This window comes from Glycine soja, chromosome 11 (genome assembly GCF_004193775.1).
Source record: "Glycine soja cultivar W05 chromosome 11, ASM419377v2, whole genome shotgun sequence".
Classification (NCBI taxonomy): domain Eukaryota; kingdom Viridiplantae; phylum Streptophyta; class Magnoliopsida; order Fabales; family Fabaceae; genus Glycine; species Glycine soja.
In genome coordinates, this window is record NC_041012.1 from 46,368,002 (window position 1) to 46,383,207 (window position 15,206).

Below are 15,206 nucleotides of genomic sequence, written 5' to 3' on the forward strand. Positions count from 1 at the left end.
AATATATGTATGTATTTCAAATATCAAATACATATTAATGTGTGACAAATATCAAATACAAGTTAAAATTCAAAATACACTAAATGGATCTAATTGAATTGGTTGAATACCTATAATATATATGAGTTATTATAAATTATTTGATGTGTATTTCTTATTTTCTACATATAAAAAAATGCAGTAAGATTTTATCAACTATTGTAAAAAAATCTAATTGAATTTAATAGAAATTAATGCAATATTAATGTAAAAATTAAATTTATATGCTATCAATTTAATGCTTGTAAGAAACATTTTGTCAAAGAAATATATAACTTTTAAAATAATTATTATCAAAATAAATAAGCATATCATATGTATAATGATTTATAGCTGAATAAAAGTATAGAAATTAATGCATATATGTTTAGCATAACTAGCTACAAAGCTTTAATGAGGTGATTTTCCTATGAATGCATTCAATTTCATGTATTCATGGATTTTTCATGTTCTTGCTTATTTGTAAGGACTTCAACTTTCAAGTTAGAATTTGACATAATAATGACATTTTGGTGGTTATAAGTTTCATGTAAATGTTTGTAGGTTGTCACTAAACAAAGGTCGTCACTTTTTGGTGGAATTGTCTTTGTTACCTGAAGCGTCTAGGGTATACCAAAATTTCCCATAAAAAAAAAATATACATGTAAAAATCTTTAGGAACTTTACAAAATTTGCCAACAAAGTTGAAAATCTCGAAAGAATATTAAAATGAAAAGAAAAAAAAAATCATGTTATCATGATAGCTTTAGCTTTTCCTTCCAAAACACAGTAACAGTAACAGTAACGGACACAAATCGCAGACACAGCGAGGGCCTCCTTCTCCTGTCACGTGCTGCACGTGCCCTCGCCGCAATCAGAATTCCACTGTAGTATTTCTCTATAACACCATAGATCGGTACTGAAGAAAAAAGAAAGAAAGAAAAGCTGAATTGAGTTCACGGCAAAACCCGACCCGAATAACAGGATCCGAAATGGAATCAATACTGGGTCGGGCTCTGGAGTACACTCTCAAGTACTGGCTCAAATCCTTCTCCCGCGAACAGTTCAAGCTCCAAGGCCGCACCGTTCACCTCTCCAATTTAGGTACCTTCAAATCCAAATCCAAATCCAAATTCGATTTCGATTTTCATTTCACCAACTTCGATTCGATTCTCGCTCTCAGATATCGACGGCGACGCCTTGCATTCCAGCGTCGGATTGCCGCCGGCGCTCAACGTCGCCACCGCCAAAGTCGGCAAACTAGAGATTACAGTTGAGTCGCTCACACGGTAACCGATTTCGTTTCGCTTCTTCGCTCTGTTTCCGATCGTGAGTTGTGATTTGTTTTTTTTTTTTTTTTTGCAGCTTCCGTCGGTGAGCAATGTGCAAACGGAGCCTATCGTGGTGCATATTGATAGACTCGATCTGGTTCTCGAGGAGAGTTCTGATTCTGATGAATCTCTTAGTTCGAACTGGTAAGCAATGAAACGACGCTAGTGATGCTTCATGCTCTTGCTTTTGCTGTCGTTTGTTTCATTTTTTCTGTTTTATTTTGTCGTTTATGTGCAGTTCCACGCCGTCGGCTGCCTCCGTCAAGGGAAGTGGTTATGGTTTCGCTGATAAGGTTTGAGTTTCATTCTGCTTTTTTTTTTTTTTAAAAAAAAAAACTAAGCATGAGCTGATATGTGTAAGTGTTGATAAAGTGATATTCGTAGTTTATTAAACATGCTTTGGTTGATTTTGTAGTCAGTTTTCACAATGTTTGAGGGATTTGGATTTTAACAGTTAGCTCGAGAGGAGAATTTTTAGTGACAAAAATAAGTAGGCATGGAGAATTTGTTGACTATAGGGAGAGGTTATTAGATCTTAGTCCTTTATTGAGCTGAATAGAGGGATAAGGATGCAATGAAAGGTTGGATCATTCATTGCAATGGTGTTCGGCCTAATACCAAAATCCTTTCTATTAGGTTTGGTAGTTCCTAGGCTGATCAGTTGTCCATAAATGCAAGTATCTTGTTTGAATGTTACTAGTTCATACTGACTGCGGGTGATTGTCAGATTGCAGATGGCATGACTATACAAATTCAAACAGTTAATCTATTACTTGAAACTCGTGGTGGTTCTCGTCGCCAAGTGGGAGCAACATGGTAAGTTCTTGGTACCAGCCAGTACATTGAATTTGATATCTTCTTCAGCATATATAATTATTTATGCTTCACCAATCACCAACCCTGTCAAGTGTTATGGAATGGATCTCAATAAATTGCAATTGATATTAGTATCTTGTTCCCTACTGGGAGTGATGCAGTATCTAAACTATGCTTTTTGTAATGGAGTTAAAATATAGTGGGTAGTTCTGTGGGACAGTCTTAACTCTTAAGCATAAACCTGATGGGTGATGGATTTTGCTGTGTTTGGCTCAAAGTATTTATATAAATGAAGCTGTGTGAGACTTGATCTGGTTCTGCTTCAAGTCTATTTATAAACATCCCCATTCACTACCTCTGGTTGCAGGGCTCCACCTATGGCATCTATCACCATACGCAATCTTTTGTTGTATACCACAAATGAAAACTGGCAGGTATTTACTTCAAAACCCAGGCTTACAGTAGTTTCTGGTTCTACTTGCATATAGCACTTGATTGAAGAATTTTTCCTATCAGGTTGTAAATCTTAAGGAAGCACGGGAATTCTCCAGTAACAAGTACATATACGTCTTCAAAGTAATATATCCCTCCCTTCACTAGTTTTAATGTATCAGTGTGTAATCTGTATTGGTGTGATTTTATATCCTTCATATTGCTCTTCTATATTATAGGTTTCATTTCATTACAAGAATAGCATTCTTTCATAAAAATTATTTTCTGCTATATTCTCAATTTTGAGGGTACTGTGTTGCTTATATGTGTATTACCATATAATAATTCTCTCATTTTTTTTGTCCTGCCCAGAAACTGGAATGGCAATCTTTGTCTATTGATCTTTTACCTCATCCCGACATGTTCACAGAGGCTGCATTAGGCCACTCTCAAGAGGGATCAAACTTTAGGGATGATGATGGCGCAAAGCGTGTATTCTTTGGAGGAGAGCGTTTTATAGAAGGAGTATCAGGAGAAGCATATGTAATTAATGCAGTCCCCACTACATATTTTTATAAATATTTTGTTTCATTACAGTATTTTGTAAATCATGAAATATAGCTTGATTTTATTATTACCAGATCACAATTCAGAGAACTGAGTTGAATAGTCCACTTGGGCTTGAGGTTCAATTGCACATCAATGAAGCTGTTTGCCCTGCATTAAGCGAACCAGGTAAGTACAAGGGCACATTTTGGGTTTATTGTGTCCATATTGAATTGATATAAATGGTATGGATGTGACGTGGGTTTGATACAAATATGAGCAGGATTACGTGCACTTCTCCGCTTTATGACGGGAGTATATGTATGTCTAAACAGGGGTGATGTTGATTCCAAGATTCAGCAGGTTTCATATTGTCTTAACTTTCCCCTCCTTTGAGACCACCTCAGTAGTTTGTTACACACAAAATAATCATGTTTCATTTTGGCTTTCTCTGAATCTGTTTCTAACTGTATTGTGACAGCGATCCACTGAAGCAGCTGGGCGTTCTCTTGTCTCAATTGTCATAGATCATATATTTCTTTGTATTAAAGATACTGGTTTGTTTTTAGCTTGCACATGGTCTTTTTATGTTGATCTTTGTCTCCTTGAATTATTATTAAATATCCTCCTAGCTTTAGGTATATCATTGCTTGCACAATGATCCAACTATTAGCATTAATTTGCAGAATTCCAGCTTGAGCTTTTGATGCAGTCCCTCTGCTTTTCTCGGGTATGTCTTTTGATAAAAAAAATTCTGACACTCTCACACTTTTGCATTCATTTTTTTTCCCTGGCTACTGTCCATATTACTCTTAATATTATTGCTGGTTACCTTAGCCTTATCTAATAGGTAGAATAGAACTGATTATACCTTGAGCCAGAATTAAAAATCGTACAGAGCCTTTTATTTTCCCTGAAGACTATTTTTTGGGGGTTTAAGGCACCTTTGTATATAGTTTATTTGGGTCCATTGGTGACCCTTTTCTGTGAAATGTTATCAGGCTTTCAGTTGCGGTAGAGTGAAATTGGTTTACTGACTATCCTTGCAGGCCAGTCTTTCTGAAGGAGATAATGATAATAACTTGACCAGAATTACAATTGGTGGCTTATTTTTAAGGTTTGTGTTTTTGTGCCCTATCTGAATAACAACTATTAAAAGAATTCAGCAAGCTTTGCCTGTGTATGGGCAGGTGTAGGCTCCTATGTCAATGTATTTCTGTGCTCATAGGATTTAATTGGAAGCTGGGAGTGAGAAACTACTAATCTGAATATATTGGCAATAGAACCCACTACTTTTATGGTTAGATGATTGATATCCAGGGTTAAATTGGGAGAAGTTATTGCAATTGAAAAGAAGAAAAGGACAATAAAAATTTCTTATATTCTTAAGTAGCAGCAGTATACCCTACTTAATTTGTCAATTTGGTGGCACTTGATAGTTGAAATGACACAATAACTTTTATTTTTTATGTTGAGCTGGCTGTACTAATTGTTACAATGGAACTAAGTTGTAGTTTGTGCCTATTGGAATGCAGGGACACCTTTTGTAGCCCTCCATGTATCTTAGTGCAACCTTCAATGCAAGCTGTCACAAAAGATGCTTTCCATGTGCCAGAATTTGGTATTAATTATCAACATATTCTTGAAAAGAAGTAACCACTTAAGCAATGCATATATTGTTTGTTCCCTTATTTTTCTATCCTTTCTTTTGGCAGCCAGAAGCTTTTGCCCTCCAATATATCCTTTACAAGAACAGGAGTGGCAATTGATCGAGGGAACCCCTCTAATATGCCTCCATGCTCTTAAGATCATGCCTTCTCCACTTCCACCATCCTTTGCTTCTGAAACTGTTATTGACTGTCAGCCTCTTGTGGTATGTGCAGGTTCTTTCGATAAATGGCCTGTTATAGATGTAAAAGTGGATCTATTTTGTACTTATTTTTGCCAATCATATAATTTGATGATCTTTCTGTATTTGTAGATTCATCTCCAGGAAGAATCATGCCTGAGGATATCCTCTTTATTAGCTGATGGAATTGTTGTCAATCCTGGTGACATTTTATCAGATTTCTCAGTGAAATCTTTTATTTTCAATCTCAAAGGACTGGATCTTACAGTTCCTTTTGACAAGACCAAATTGGATATTTCCAAAAGTGACATGGACAATACAGTCCAGACCTCCTTTGCTGGAGCAAGGCTTCATATTGAAAGCCTTTGTTTTTTAAATTCACCCTCACTGAAACTAAGAATTCTGAACCTGGAGAAGGATCCTGCTTGCTTCAGTCTTTGGGAAGGTCAACCAATTGATGCTAGCCAGGAGAAATGGACTGCTAGAGCATCCCAGCTTACTTTGTCATTGGAAGCATGTACTGACAGAACTGGATGTCAAAATTCCCTTGAACAGACATCAGGATTGTGGAGATGTGTTGATCTGAAAGATGCTTGCATTGAAGTAGCTATGGTAACTGCTGATGGCAGTCCATTGTTACAAGTTCCCCCTCCTGGGGGTATTGTCAGGGTTGGAGTTGCTTGTGAACAGTATCTGTCCAACACTTCTGTTGAACAATTGTTTTTCGTCCTGGATCTATACGGTTATTTTGGGAGAGTTAGTGAAAAGATAGCAAAGGCCGGAAAAAGGAAACAATTGGAGGACATTAGGGATAAATCTTTTAGTGGAAAGCTGATGGACAAGGTTCCTAGTGATGCTTCTGTGAGTTTATCAGTGAAAAACCTCCAACTTCGATTTCTGGAGTCATCTTCTGTGAATATTGAGGGGATGCCTTTAGTGCAATTTGTTGGAGATGATCTGTTTACTAGTGCCACTCATAGAACCCTTGGTGGGGCCATTATTGTTTCATCCATTTTACGTTGGGAGAGTGTTGTGATAGGTTGTGTAGATGATGAGGGGCACTTGCCGTGTGAAAATGGCTCATTCTTGAGTTCTAAGGAAAATGCTCTCTTATTGAGTGATAATGGATATCCTCAACTAAGAACTGTTTTCTGGGTGCATAAGAACGAGAAACATCTATTGAATGGAAATGCTCATTCAGTCCCTTTTCTGGACATAAGCATGGAGCATGTCATACCATTATATGAACAAGATTTGGAGTCTCATAGTTTGAATGTCTCAGCTTCTGTATCTGGTGTTCGTCTTGCTGGAGGAATGAACTATGCTGAAGCCCTCCTGCATAGATTTGGAATACTTGGACCTGATGGAGCTCCTGGGATTGGTCTCTGTAAAGGGTTGGAAAACTTACAAAAAGGACCATTGTCAAAACTTTTTAAGGCAACTCCTCTCATTGTTGATAATTCAGAAGATGGTATGAAACAAACTATGTCATCTAATTTTTTGTAGTTGGTTAATGTGCTTTGTACATAAAAAATTGTTCTCTATTCATCTTTGGCATGCTCATTTGCTACATTTAAATATACTTTCCTTACTATTGTTTCACCAGTTGGAAGTGGAAGAGAAGGGAAAGAAACTGGTTTTCCTCAACTGAAAAAGCCTGGTGATGTGGATGTAACTGTAGAATTGAGAGACTGGTTATTTGCCCTTGAAGATGCACAAGAGACAGCTGAAAGATGGTGGTTCTCAAGCCATGTAGATGAAGACAGAGAAGAGAGGAGTTGGCATGCATCTTTCCATGGTTTAAGAGTAAATGCAAAAAGTAGCCCAACGAATATTCCAGATGGAAAAGGGCAATTGCAAAGAATAAAACAACATCCAGTAGAATTGATTACTGTAAGAAAGATGCTTCTATCTGATTTTTTTAATATTTAATTTTTTTTTGTATATAAATTTCTGCTCCAAACTACTGCAGAATCAAAGATTTTTTTCTTTTTCTTTCAAGAATAATAGGTTGAAGCTATAAAAGAGAGAAAGCAAAATTAACACTTACTAAAAAAAATTGCTCGACATTCAGTCGGGCATCATATCCTGCAGGAATTGTCAAACTTGAAAAACACCCCATTTTTGTCATTGGGAGGGTGCGGGGGTAGCTTAGATGGATCATTAGACCTATTACCTTTTTCTTTCTGTTCACAAGTAAATATTGCCAAGTTAAAACAAATTATGCATTGTGAAAACTAACCAAACATCTATTTGAAGACATTTATATCCTTGGTTTTAATAAAGTAAACTGTAAAAAAACTTGCTACTTTTCATGCCTTAAAGTGGATCTTATTTCTGTAAATAATTTATTTTTGTTCTTTTTCTGAACTACCTTTTCTATTAATGTTGCCAAAGTCAGAATCAAATGTTTCATTACTTGGCTTAAATGGACAAACATGAGGCTAGGTGGCTTTCTTGTCATATTGTTATTTATGATGATTATGAATAAAGACTTTGTTCATAATGATCAAAACATATTTAGTGTGTGCTTACCCAGGAAACATCCAATACCATGTAATCTGGTTTTCTCTGATATATATCCTTGTTTAAATATGATAAACTCAGTATCAAACCCCTTACATACTTAGCCGGCACTTGCAGGTTGGAATTCAAGGTCTGCAAATCTTGAAGCCTCATTTGCAAAAAGACATTCCTTCATCAACACCTATTGCAAATGGGGGTAAAGGATTCACCAACACAGTTGGAGGAATTGGTGTTGAAGTTCGCTTGATATTGGGTGGGGAGAATGTTGATGATGAAATGGTCAATTGGGAAGTGGAAAACCTAAAATTCTCTGTTAAACAACCGGTAATGAGAATTTCATATTTATGGCTTGTTGTCTCTTTTATATGAAGGTTTGTGTGATGATTATTTCTTCATGCAGATTGAGGCGGTTGTAACCAAGGATGAGGTTCAGCACCTCACTTTTCTGTGCAAATCTGAAATTGACTCAATTGGCCGGATAACTGCTGGAATTATAAGGTTGCTGAAGTTAGAAGGTTCTGTTGGTCAGTCTGTAATAGACCAACTCGGGCACCTAGGTATGTTGTCAAAGTTTCTCATGCATTGAATAATTTTTCATTAGACATAAAATCTCATTGTAAGCCTACTAGTGGAACTTCAGTCTTTCCTAAAGTTAGGAAGTAATACGATTATATCATTAAAAAACTGCATTTTCCCATAGCGCAGAAGATGGATTTTAGTTTTGAGGTCTAGTATTATTAACTAACTGGTATGGCATATAGATCAAAGAGAGGCAACGCACAGTACTAGAAGCCATAGACCACAAGGATTCTATTAGTGTTATTTTTTCGAAAACAAAATTTATAGGAAATGGATAATGCTTTAAAACAAGGTATCTCAAATCCAAGAGGGGGGCTGGTACATTGATGACAACCTCGGCCGACTACCATATATGATAAGCTGTGTTAACCCTCAAAGAGCTAATGTTAATGAAGCAAGCTATACCAAAGTCCAAGGTTGAAAATTGTGCCACTCAAAAAACAAATTTGTGAAAATGGTGAATTTAGGTTTTAACCACTACTTTTCAATTCATAGACGGAAAAGCACAATACAATAATACATGAACAGTAATTGTCTGGAGTTTCTCATGAATTGGAGACTTAATTGTGCTTAACTTCTTGAGCAAATCATATGGCTTGCACAGACTACTACTGTTCCTACTCTCTAGGATTTTGCATTCAAAGTCGAAAAATTTTGCTTTGGCAAAAATTGAGCGGGAAACGGTGCTAATTTAGACAAAACAGAACCTTGGTTTATCCTTGTTTCATAATTTTCTAATAACGGTATGGTGATTTGCAGGAAGTGAAGGCATTGATAAGATTTTCTCTTCTGAAAAGTACAGTAGAGACGGAAGTGTTGGTAGTAGAGGACTTTCTCCATTGCCGAATCTCACCATAAATGAGGAATCACACAAAACTTCAGAGCAAACATTGACTTTGCTTGAGGAAGCACTTGTGGATTCACAGGCTAAACTTAATGATTTAATCAGTGATATTGGTACTTCCGAGTCTTCTTCCTCTCAACACCTTACCGTCATCCGACTTAGTCAAAAGATAGAGACTATGCACGACCTGTTGATGCAATTACGGAATCAAATCTGAGGTTCCTCTCTGCCATTTTTGCTGTATATTTATAGTCAAAAAGTTTTTTATTCACATAATAGGTTAAGATATTGTGCATATAGGATACAAGCTAGCAGCCGCCATGGCTCTTCATTGACGTAACGAAATTTTGTTCCCTTGAGCGAAAAATGCAATCAAATAGTTGAGATAATCTTTGGGAGTTTAACATGTGAAAATACGATGTCATTAAATTCTGAAAGAGAGATCCTGATTGCAATGCAACAAAGAAAATAACTCAACATTCACAGCATACAAGGTGGTAGAAAACAATTTAGCAACATTGACCAAACAGCCAATATTATACTAAACAATTTAACTGAAATATATTTTTAAACAAAAAAATTGTCTTGCATTGTAACAAATACTCCCTCTTTTATTTTTTAAAAAAAGTCTCAAAAAATAATTGTCATGTTAACTTTTCAATATAATTATCTTTTTTTCACAAGTATCTCTAATAAATGTCACTTTAACTTTTCAATGCAATATTAATAATGTTAATTTTATAATATTATTACTCTTTTCATTTATTTATTAACTTTTTTTATCCGTATAAAATAGGCTAGGATAACACTTATTTTGAAATGAAATGAACATTTGAGCTTCAAATGCTAAACACATCTATTTTAAAAAAATATTTTCAAGCTGATTTATGTGGAGACTCTAATAATTAACTTCTCTAAATTGTATAAACCGATGACTTGACTTGACCCAATTTTAAAGATGAACCTGTTCGTTTAGTCCTTTGTGGTTGTAACATATGCATGAATCAAGGTTTGGCTTTACTTTATTTAAATAACTTTTAACTGAGTTCTTAGTTGAACATTTTACATTATAAGCCTTACCGAACCAAAATAAACAAATACAAAAACATGCAATAAATCAAGTTCCTGATGTACATGACTGGTTAAATTGATAAATCACAAATGCCCTTGTGTTTGACATGCACATCAGATTGGTGTTGCACGAAGATAAGTTAGGCTGCGGTTGAGGTTGAGGTTGAGGGTTTTGAAACATCCCAACGCCATATTGTCCCATCCTCACAGCAACTCAATATAGTACTACAACATAGCACACAAGAAAGGACTATAGTTAAAAACTAAAACAATATTATATCAAAATTATTGACATCAATGTATGAAGAATTACCTTCCATCAAAGGATGTTGCAGTCTGCCTGATTGGGGATTTTGATTGAGGATGTGACAACCTAAACAAGGTGACTCGACATAAGAACTTCAAAAGATAAAAATCCACTAACCATAAGAATAAAATTTAGATACAATTTCTAAGATGTTATTCTTTCTTCAATTAGAATTGAAGTTTTACCTAGGTAGTAATTCGCATAATCATTTACTGCAAACCTTTACTATGCAAATTATCGAAATCGAAGTAAAACTTCAATTCTGATTGGAAAACAGAACAAACAACACCAAAAGAACTGTATCTAAATTTTGTTATTAAAATAATCTTATGATAAACGAACTTTGCAGCAAGTACGGGAGGACTTGACTGTAATTCCCAAACAAAAATCTTCCCTTCCCTGTTACCTGGCAGTCACAAAAACAAATGAATACAAAATCAAGCTAAAATCTTCAAATTACAAAATAAAACTTGCTAGCAAAAGAACTACTCCAAATTGCCAGAAATCTGTAATGAACAATTTGTGTGTAATACGTAATTCCTGTCACTGTGGAACTGAAGCTGCACATACACGAGAAAATAATAAATGTAAAAAAATGCAATTAGATACTCTTACCCACTGTAACTATGTTGAAATGGAAGTCACAAGAAAACTTGATGAACCAGATATTGCAATCGGGAATAGGGTATTTATGAAGAACATCAACTACACCCTAAACATCCACAGGAAAAAAAAAAGTTGATTAAAACTTGAGCAGAATTTTTTTTAAAAACAGCTAATAATTATAACTAACCTTCCCTGGAGTTTGTTCGTTCACTTTAGGTTCCCACAAGATAATTTCATTATCAACACTCTGGAAACATAACATAACATAATTCATTACTTAACGAATTGGCAAGTAACTTTGTGAATCAGAGAAAACTCAAATTGAAAAATTTGATACTTATGATTCAATGTCAAGTTCCCAAAATGGAGGACTTGCCCAAAAAACTCTTACAAATTTTCATCTCTCAATTATTAAAGCTTTTTTGTGTCAAAGAAACTTCATTAAATATGATTTCCCACTTAAACTGAGCAGCAAGGAAAAGTATATAAACATCAACACAACAAAGCTACCTCTGCTTTTCTACCAAAGGAAGCCTTTAAACACATGATCTAAGAACCAAAGTGATACCATACAAATTTTTGATAATTAATTTATTGTTTTAGTGAAATAGCATTAGAAGCTACCAATTTTACAAAAGATCCATGAAGCTGATACCATTGGAGCATAGTATTTCCACAACAAACCTTAAAATTTAATTTCCACCAGGTAATAGACTGATACTGAGCAATCACTCACCTTTGAGAGGATAAAATCACCCAACCACCTATTACAGTCAACATAATTTATATGCACTGAAGCAGTGTAAACCTGAAATTAGGTATCACTAGAATTAGAAATTAGAAAAAGATCAATGATATGTACCAAAAATGAACTGTTGCTTACAGGAAACTGGACAAATTTTGTTGGAAACTTGGAAGGAAGATCTGTCCATGTGGATGATTTTTCTACATATGTCCAGAACTCTGCAGTAACATGAGGGGCATGATGGGTTAAAATGAAAAGGACAACAATACAATTGAGACACTGAAAAAAAGTCGCATGCATAAAAACTTTGGTTCATGCACATTTTAATTGACTCAATGCATAAACAGGATGAGGCATCATGTTCCACACAAAAAATTTAAAAGAAACTACAAAAACAATTGTTAATGGCAGTGTCCATGTTATCATTCTAATTGGAATATTGGACAAAGTTAGCAAAATACATAAACCGTAAAATAAATCATAGCCAAATAACATCCGTGCAACAACCATAAAACTAAATATCTTACCCTTCATAGACCATATTTTTACAGTACTATCCATGCCACAACTACAAATACGATACATATCCGATGGATGAAAATCCTACAACAAGCAACAAAAAGTTAGTTTGACTAATCTCCAAAATCCAAATCTTATATTATCATCGAGAATAGGTAATTAAGCAAGAAAAAATGAGAGATATATTAAATGAAGAATACACTTACAACACTTAAGACTTCATTACGATGTCCCCCGCCTCCAGCAAATATCAAAATGCATATTCCAGTATGAGCATTCCATAACCGAATAGATTCATCCTGATAAACCTTAGAAGTCATCGAATGAAAAACAAGGGATTATTTAGATAGTGAAAATATGGAGAAACTATTTACTTTGCTTGCCGATACCACGAGTGATGGATTTAATATTTGAGCTTTGACTTCATTTATGGAGTCTCCATGGCCAACAAAACTCTGCACAGAGGAGGGCTTTATGTAACATAGCAGCACGTATTAATGCATAACCAGTACATTTTCAACATTATTGAATAAAAAAATATTAAAGACATTCACCTTGCACTCTTGCAGTAATTCCCACAATACTTGGTAAATAACTCAATTACACTTTTATTCAGTAAGAACTTAGGGCATGGCAGAATAAGCTAAGAAGAATGTATAGTAAAGACATGAACCAATTTCATAAGCTCAAACTAGACTCCAACAAGGATACCGACATTTTTTTCTCACAAAAATGCTCCCAGTTATTATGATAAGCTTCACCATCAAACTTATTGAAATAAGTAAAAAGAACTACCCTTAATCAAATACCTGCTTGAATGCTTATATCATTACATAAAACCCAAATGAACTCCATATAAGCTCTTATAAATGCCTCCTAAATATAAAAATTTACAATCATCTTGTTCATATGCTTCAAGTAGACTATAATCAAAATACCTTATGTATCTTCTCACTGCCAGCATCAATGACTCGGATTACCCCATTGAGTCCTCCAGCCACAACAAGTGGGGTCCCGTCAACATTGCATGCCCAACCCACGGTGTAAAAAGACTCATTCTTCTGGTTTACATAAAAACATATAAATTGAAGCACATTTCCATACACATACTTTTACAAATGAAATAAGAGAGTGAAGGGTCACTATTAACTTACATCCTCATCCGCATAAGATTGCAAAACAGCAATATCCCCTTCATCAAGGCATTGATAAACAGTAACCTAAGGAATTAAGAAGAAGAAAAAAAGAACATTAAAGACTGAAACTTTGGCAATAAATAAAAGGCTAAAATGTAATTTTGATCCCCTAGTTTGATGAATCAGTGATTTTGATCCTCCTAGAATTTAATTGAGACATTTGGTCCCCTTAGTTTTAAAAATTGATGATTTTGGTCCTTCTATCTAATGGCTTTCGTGACTGTTAGTTTATAAACGTTGACTAACTAAATTATTCTCTTTCTCGTTCTTTACTCCATTTCTGTAACCCGCAAACATACACCACCTCAATCGTCTTCTTCCTCATAGATTCAAACCACATAAAAATCCAAAACAAAAAAATAACACTCTTTCTCATATAAACTGAAATATTAATAAAAGAAAAACGAAGAACCAGATCATAAAGACACTAACAACAATATGCTAAAACAAATACAACATTAAGAAAATAAATTCATTGAAGTTGAAATCTAATATTCCAGGCTTTAGATGCACTCAGCAATACACATTTGTTATTACCACAAAGTAACTAAGATAAAAAAATAAAATAAAAAAAGCAAATGGTTTCACCAGTAGCACATATTAAGATTGGCCAGGTGCACATTCAAAAACAAAGGAAATAAAAGAAACAAAAGCAACCAAATCGAATAGAGATGAAGCATGTTATGCATGCATTAGGATTCGCCAACTCATTTTCACTCTCTCGCCGGCGTCGAAGAAGACTCACAGAGCTTCCAATACTCCATGTCGCGAGCCTCGGATCTGCACCGCCACCGCCCACGAAAAGGATTGAGAGTGGCTGAGAAGCAGAAACTCAGATCTGAACCGCCACCAACCACGGCTTCGATTCTCGTAGCAGAAACTTAGATCTGCGGTGTGTGTTGCGTTTTGTTTTGAATGGGTTGGGGACTTGGGGTGGTTATCGACATTCGTCCCCCAACCCCTCCTCTCTACGATCGTTTGTTAATTTTTCATTTGTTCAATTCTGATTATTAATGTTAATTAGTAAGTTATATGATATCACTTAAATTTTTTGGATTTCGCCAATTTTATCTATATTATGATTTTTCATTCGTGACCTTGAGAAGATCCTTCCATCTACCAACACCTTAGTGTGACATAGCCTTAATGAGACCCCTAACCATCAACTATACAAATGTCTCACACATAAGCATAGGTTAGCGTTAATTAGATGCAATAATCAAAATCATCAAGTTTTAAAAGTACACAAACCAAATGTCTCAATTAAATCTTAGAAGGACCAAAATCGTCTATTCATAGCCTAAATAAAATGATAGTGGAAAAAATAGGAGATTTACCTTGTTGCCCCCAACTGTAGCAAAAATGTCGCGATAACGAAAGTCGATGGTATTGAAAACGATGGCGTACAAAGGGCGTTTCCCCTCTTGGAGGCGATTGGTGACTTTGTAATCCTTCTTTTTTGCAGGAATCAATGATCCCACAACAGGATCACACCCCAAACCAAAGGATTTTCCCCCTTTCTCAACCCTTGTCACCATTTTCTTTTCTACTTCCCTATACTCTTTCTCTTAGGGTTTAGGGTTCACACAAAGAGGCATAAGAGAGAAAGTGTATAATTTTCTAATTTCTCACAAAAGTTAAATAAATAGGTCATTTTACGGGTTTACCCGACTTAACTTGATTGACCCGATTAATGTTATAAGACTTAGACCGTAACGTTTGGTCAAAATTAAGTAAATAGGTAATTTTTTAGGTATAAAACTATGTTTGGGTCATAAAACTTGGATTGAAATACTCTTTATGGCCCAAGTCTAAACCATT

General features: G+C 35.1%; 2 protein-coding genes across 2 annotated transcripts; one reads left to right on the top strand and one right to left on the bottom strand.

Moving 5' to 3' along the window:
• The first annotated feature begins 814 nt into the window (after positions 1-814).
• LOC114376057 lies at positions 815-9,355 on the top strand. Its single transcript, XM_028333971.1, has 20 exons — positions 815-1,122; positions 1,202-1,290; positions 1,384-1,493; positions 1,588-1,642; positions 2,077-2,165; positions 2,533-2,599; positions 2,682-2,741; positions 2,970-3,140; positions 3,239-3,332; positions 3,427-3,506; positions 3,625-3,700; positions 3,830-3,873; positions 4,193-4,260; positions 4,679-4,764; positions 4,859-5,016; positions 5,125-6,463; positions 6,599-6,885; positions 7,636-7,842; positions 7,919-8,075; positions 8,857-9,355. Exons 1-20 carry the CDS (start codon positions 1,011-1,013, stop codon positions 9,156-9,158), a joined length of 3,651 nt encoding a protein of 1,216 aa, XP_028189772.1. The 5' UTR covers positions 815-1,010; the 3' UTR covers positions 9,159-9,355.
• Positions 9,356-9,937: 582 nt separating this feature from the next.
• LOC114374194 (polycomb group protein FIE1-like) lies at positions 9,938-14,986 on the bottom strand. Its single transcript, XM_028331809.1, has 13 exons — positions 14,723-14,986; positions 13,344-13,409; positions 13,128-13,250; positions 12,564-12,644; positions 12,396-12,488; positions 12,198-12,273; positions 11,809-11,888; positions 11,662-11,733; positions 11,113-11,172; positions 10,935-11,031; positions 10,662-10,725; positions 10,326-10,385; positions 9,938-10,237 (listed from the first exon to the last, which is right to left on the bottom strand). Exons 1-13 carry the CDS (start codon positions 14,921-14,923, stop codon positions 10,153-10,155), a joined length of 1,158 nt encoding a protein of 385 aa, XP_028187610.1. The 5' UTR covers positions 14,924-14,986; the 3' UTR covers positions 9,938-10,152.
• Between the last annotated feature and the right edge of the window lie 220 nt (positions 14,987-15,206).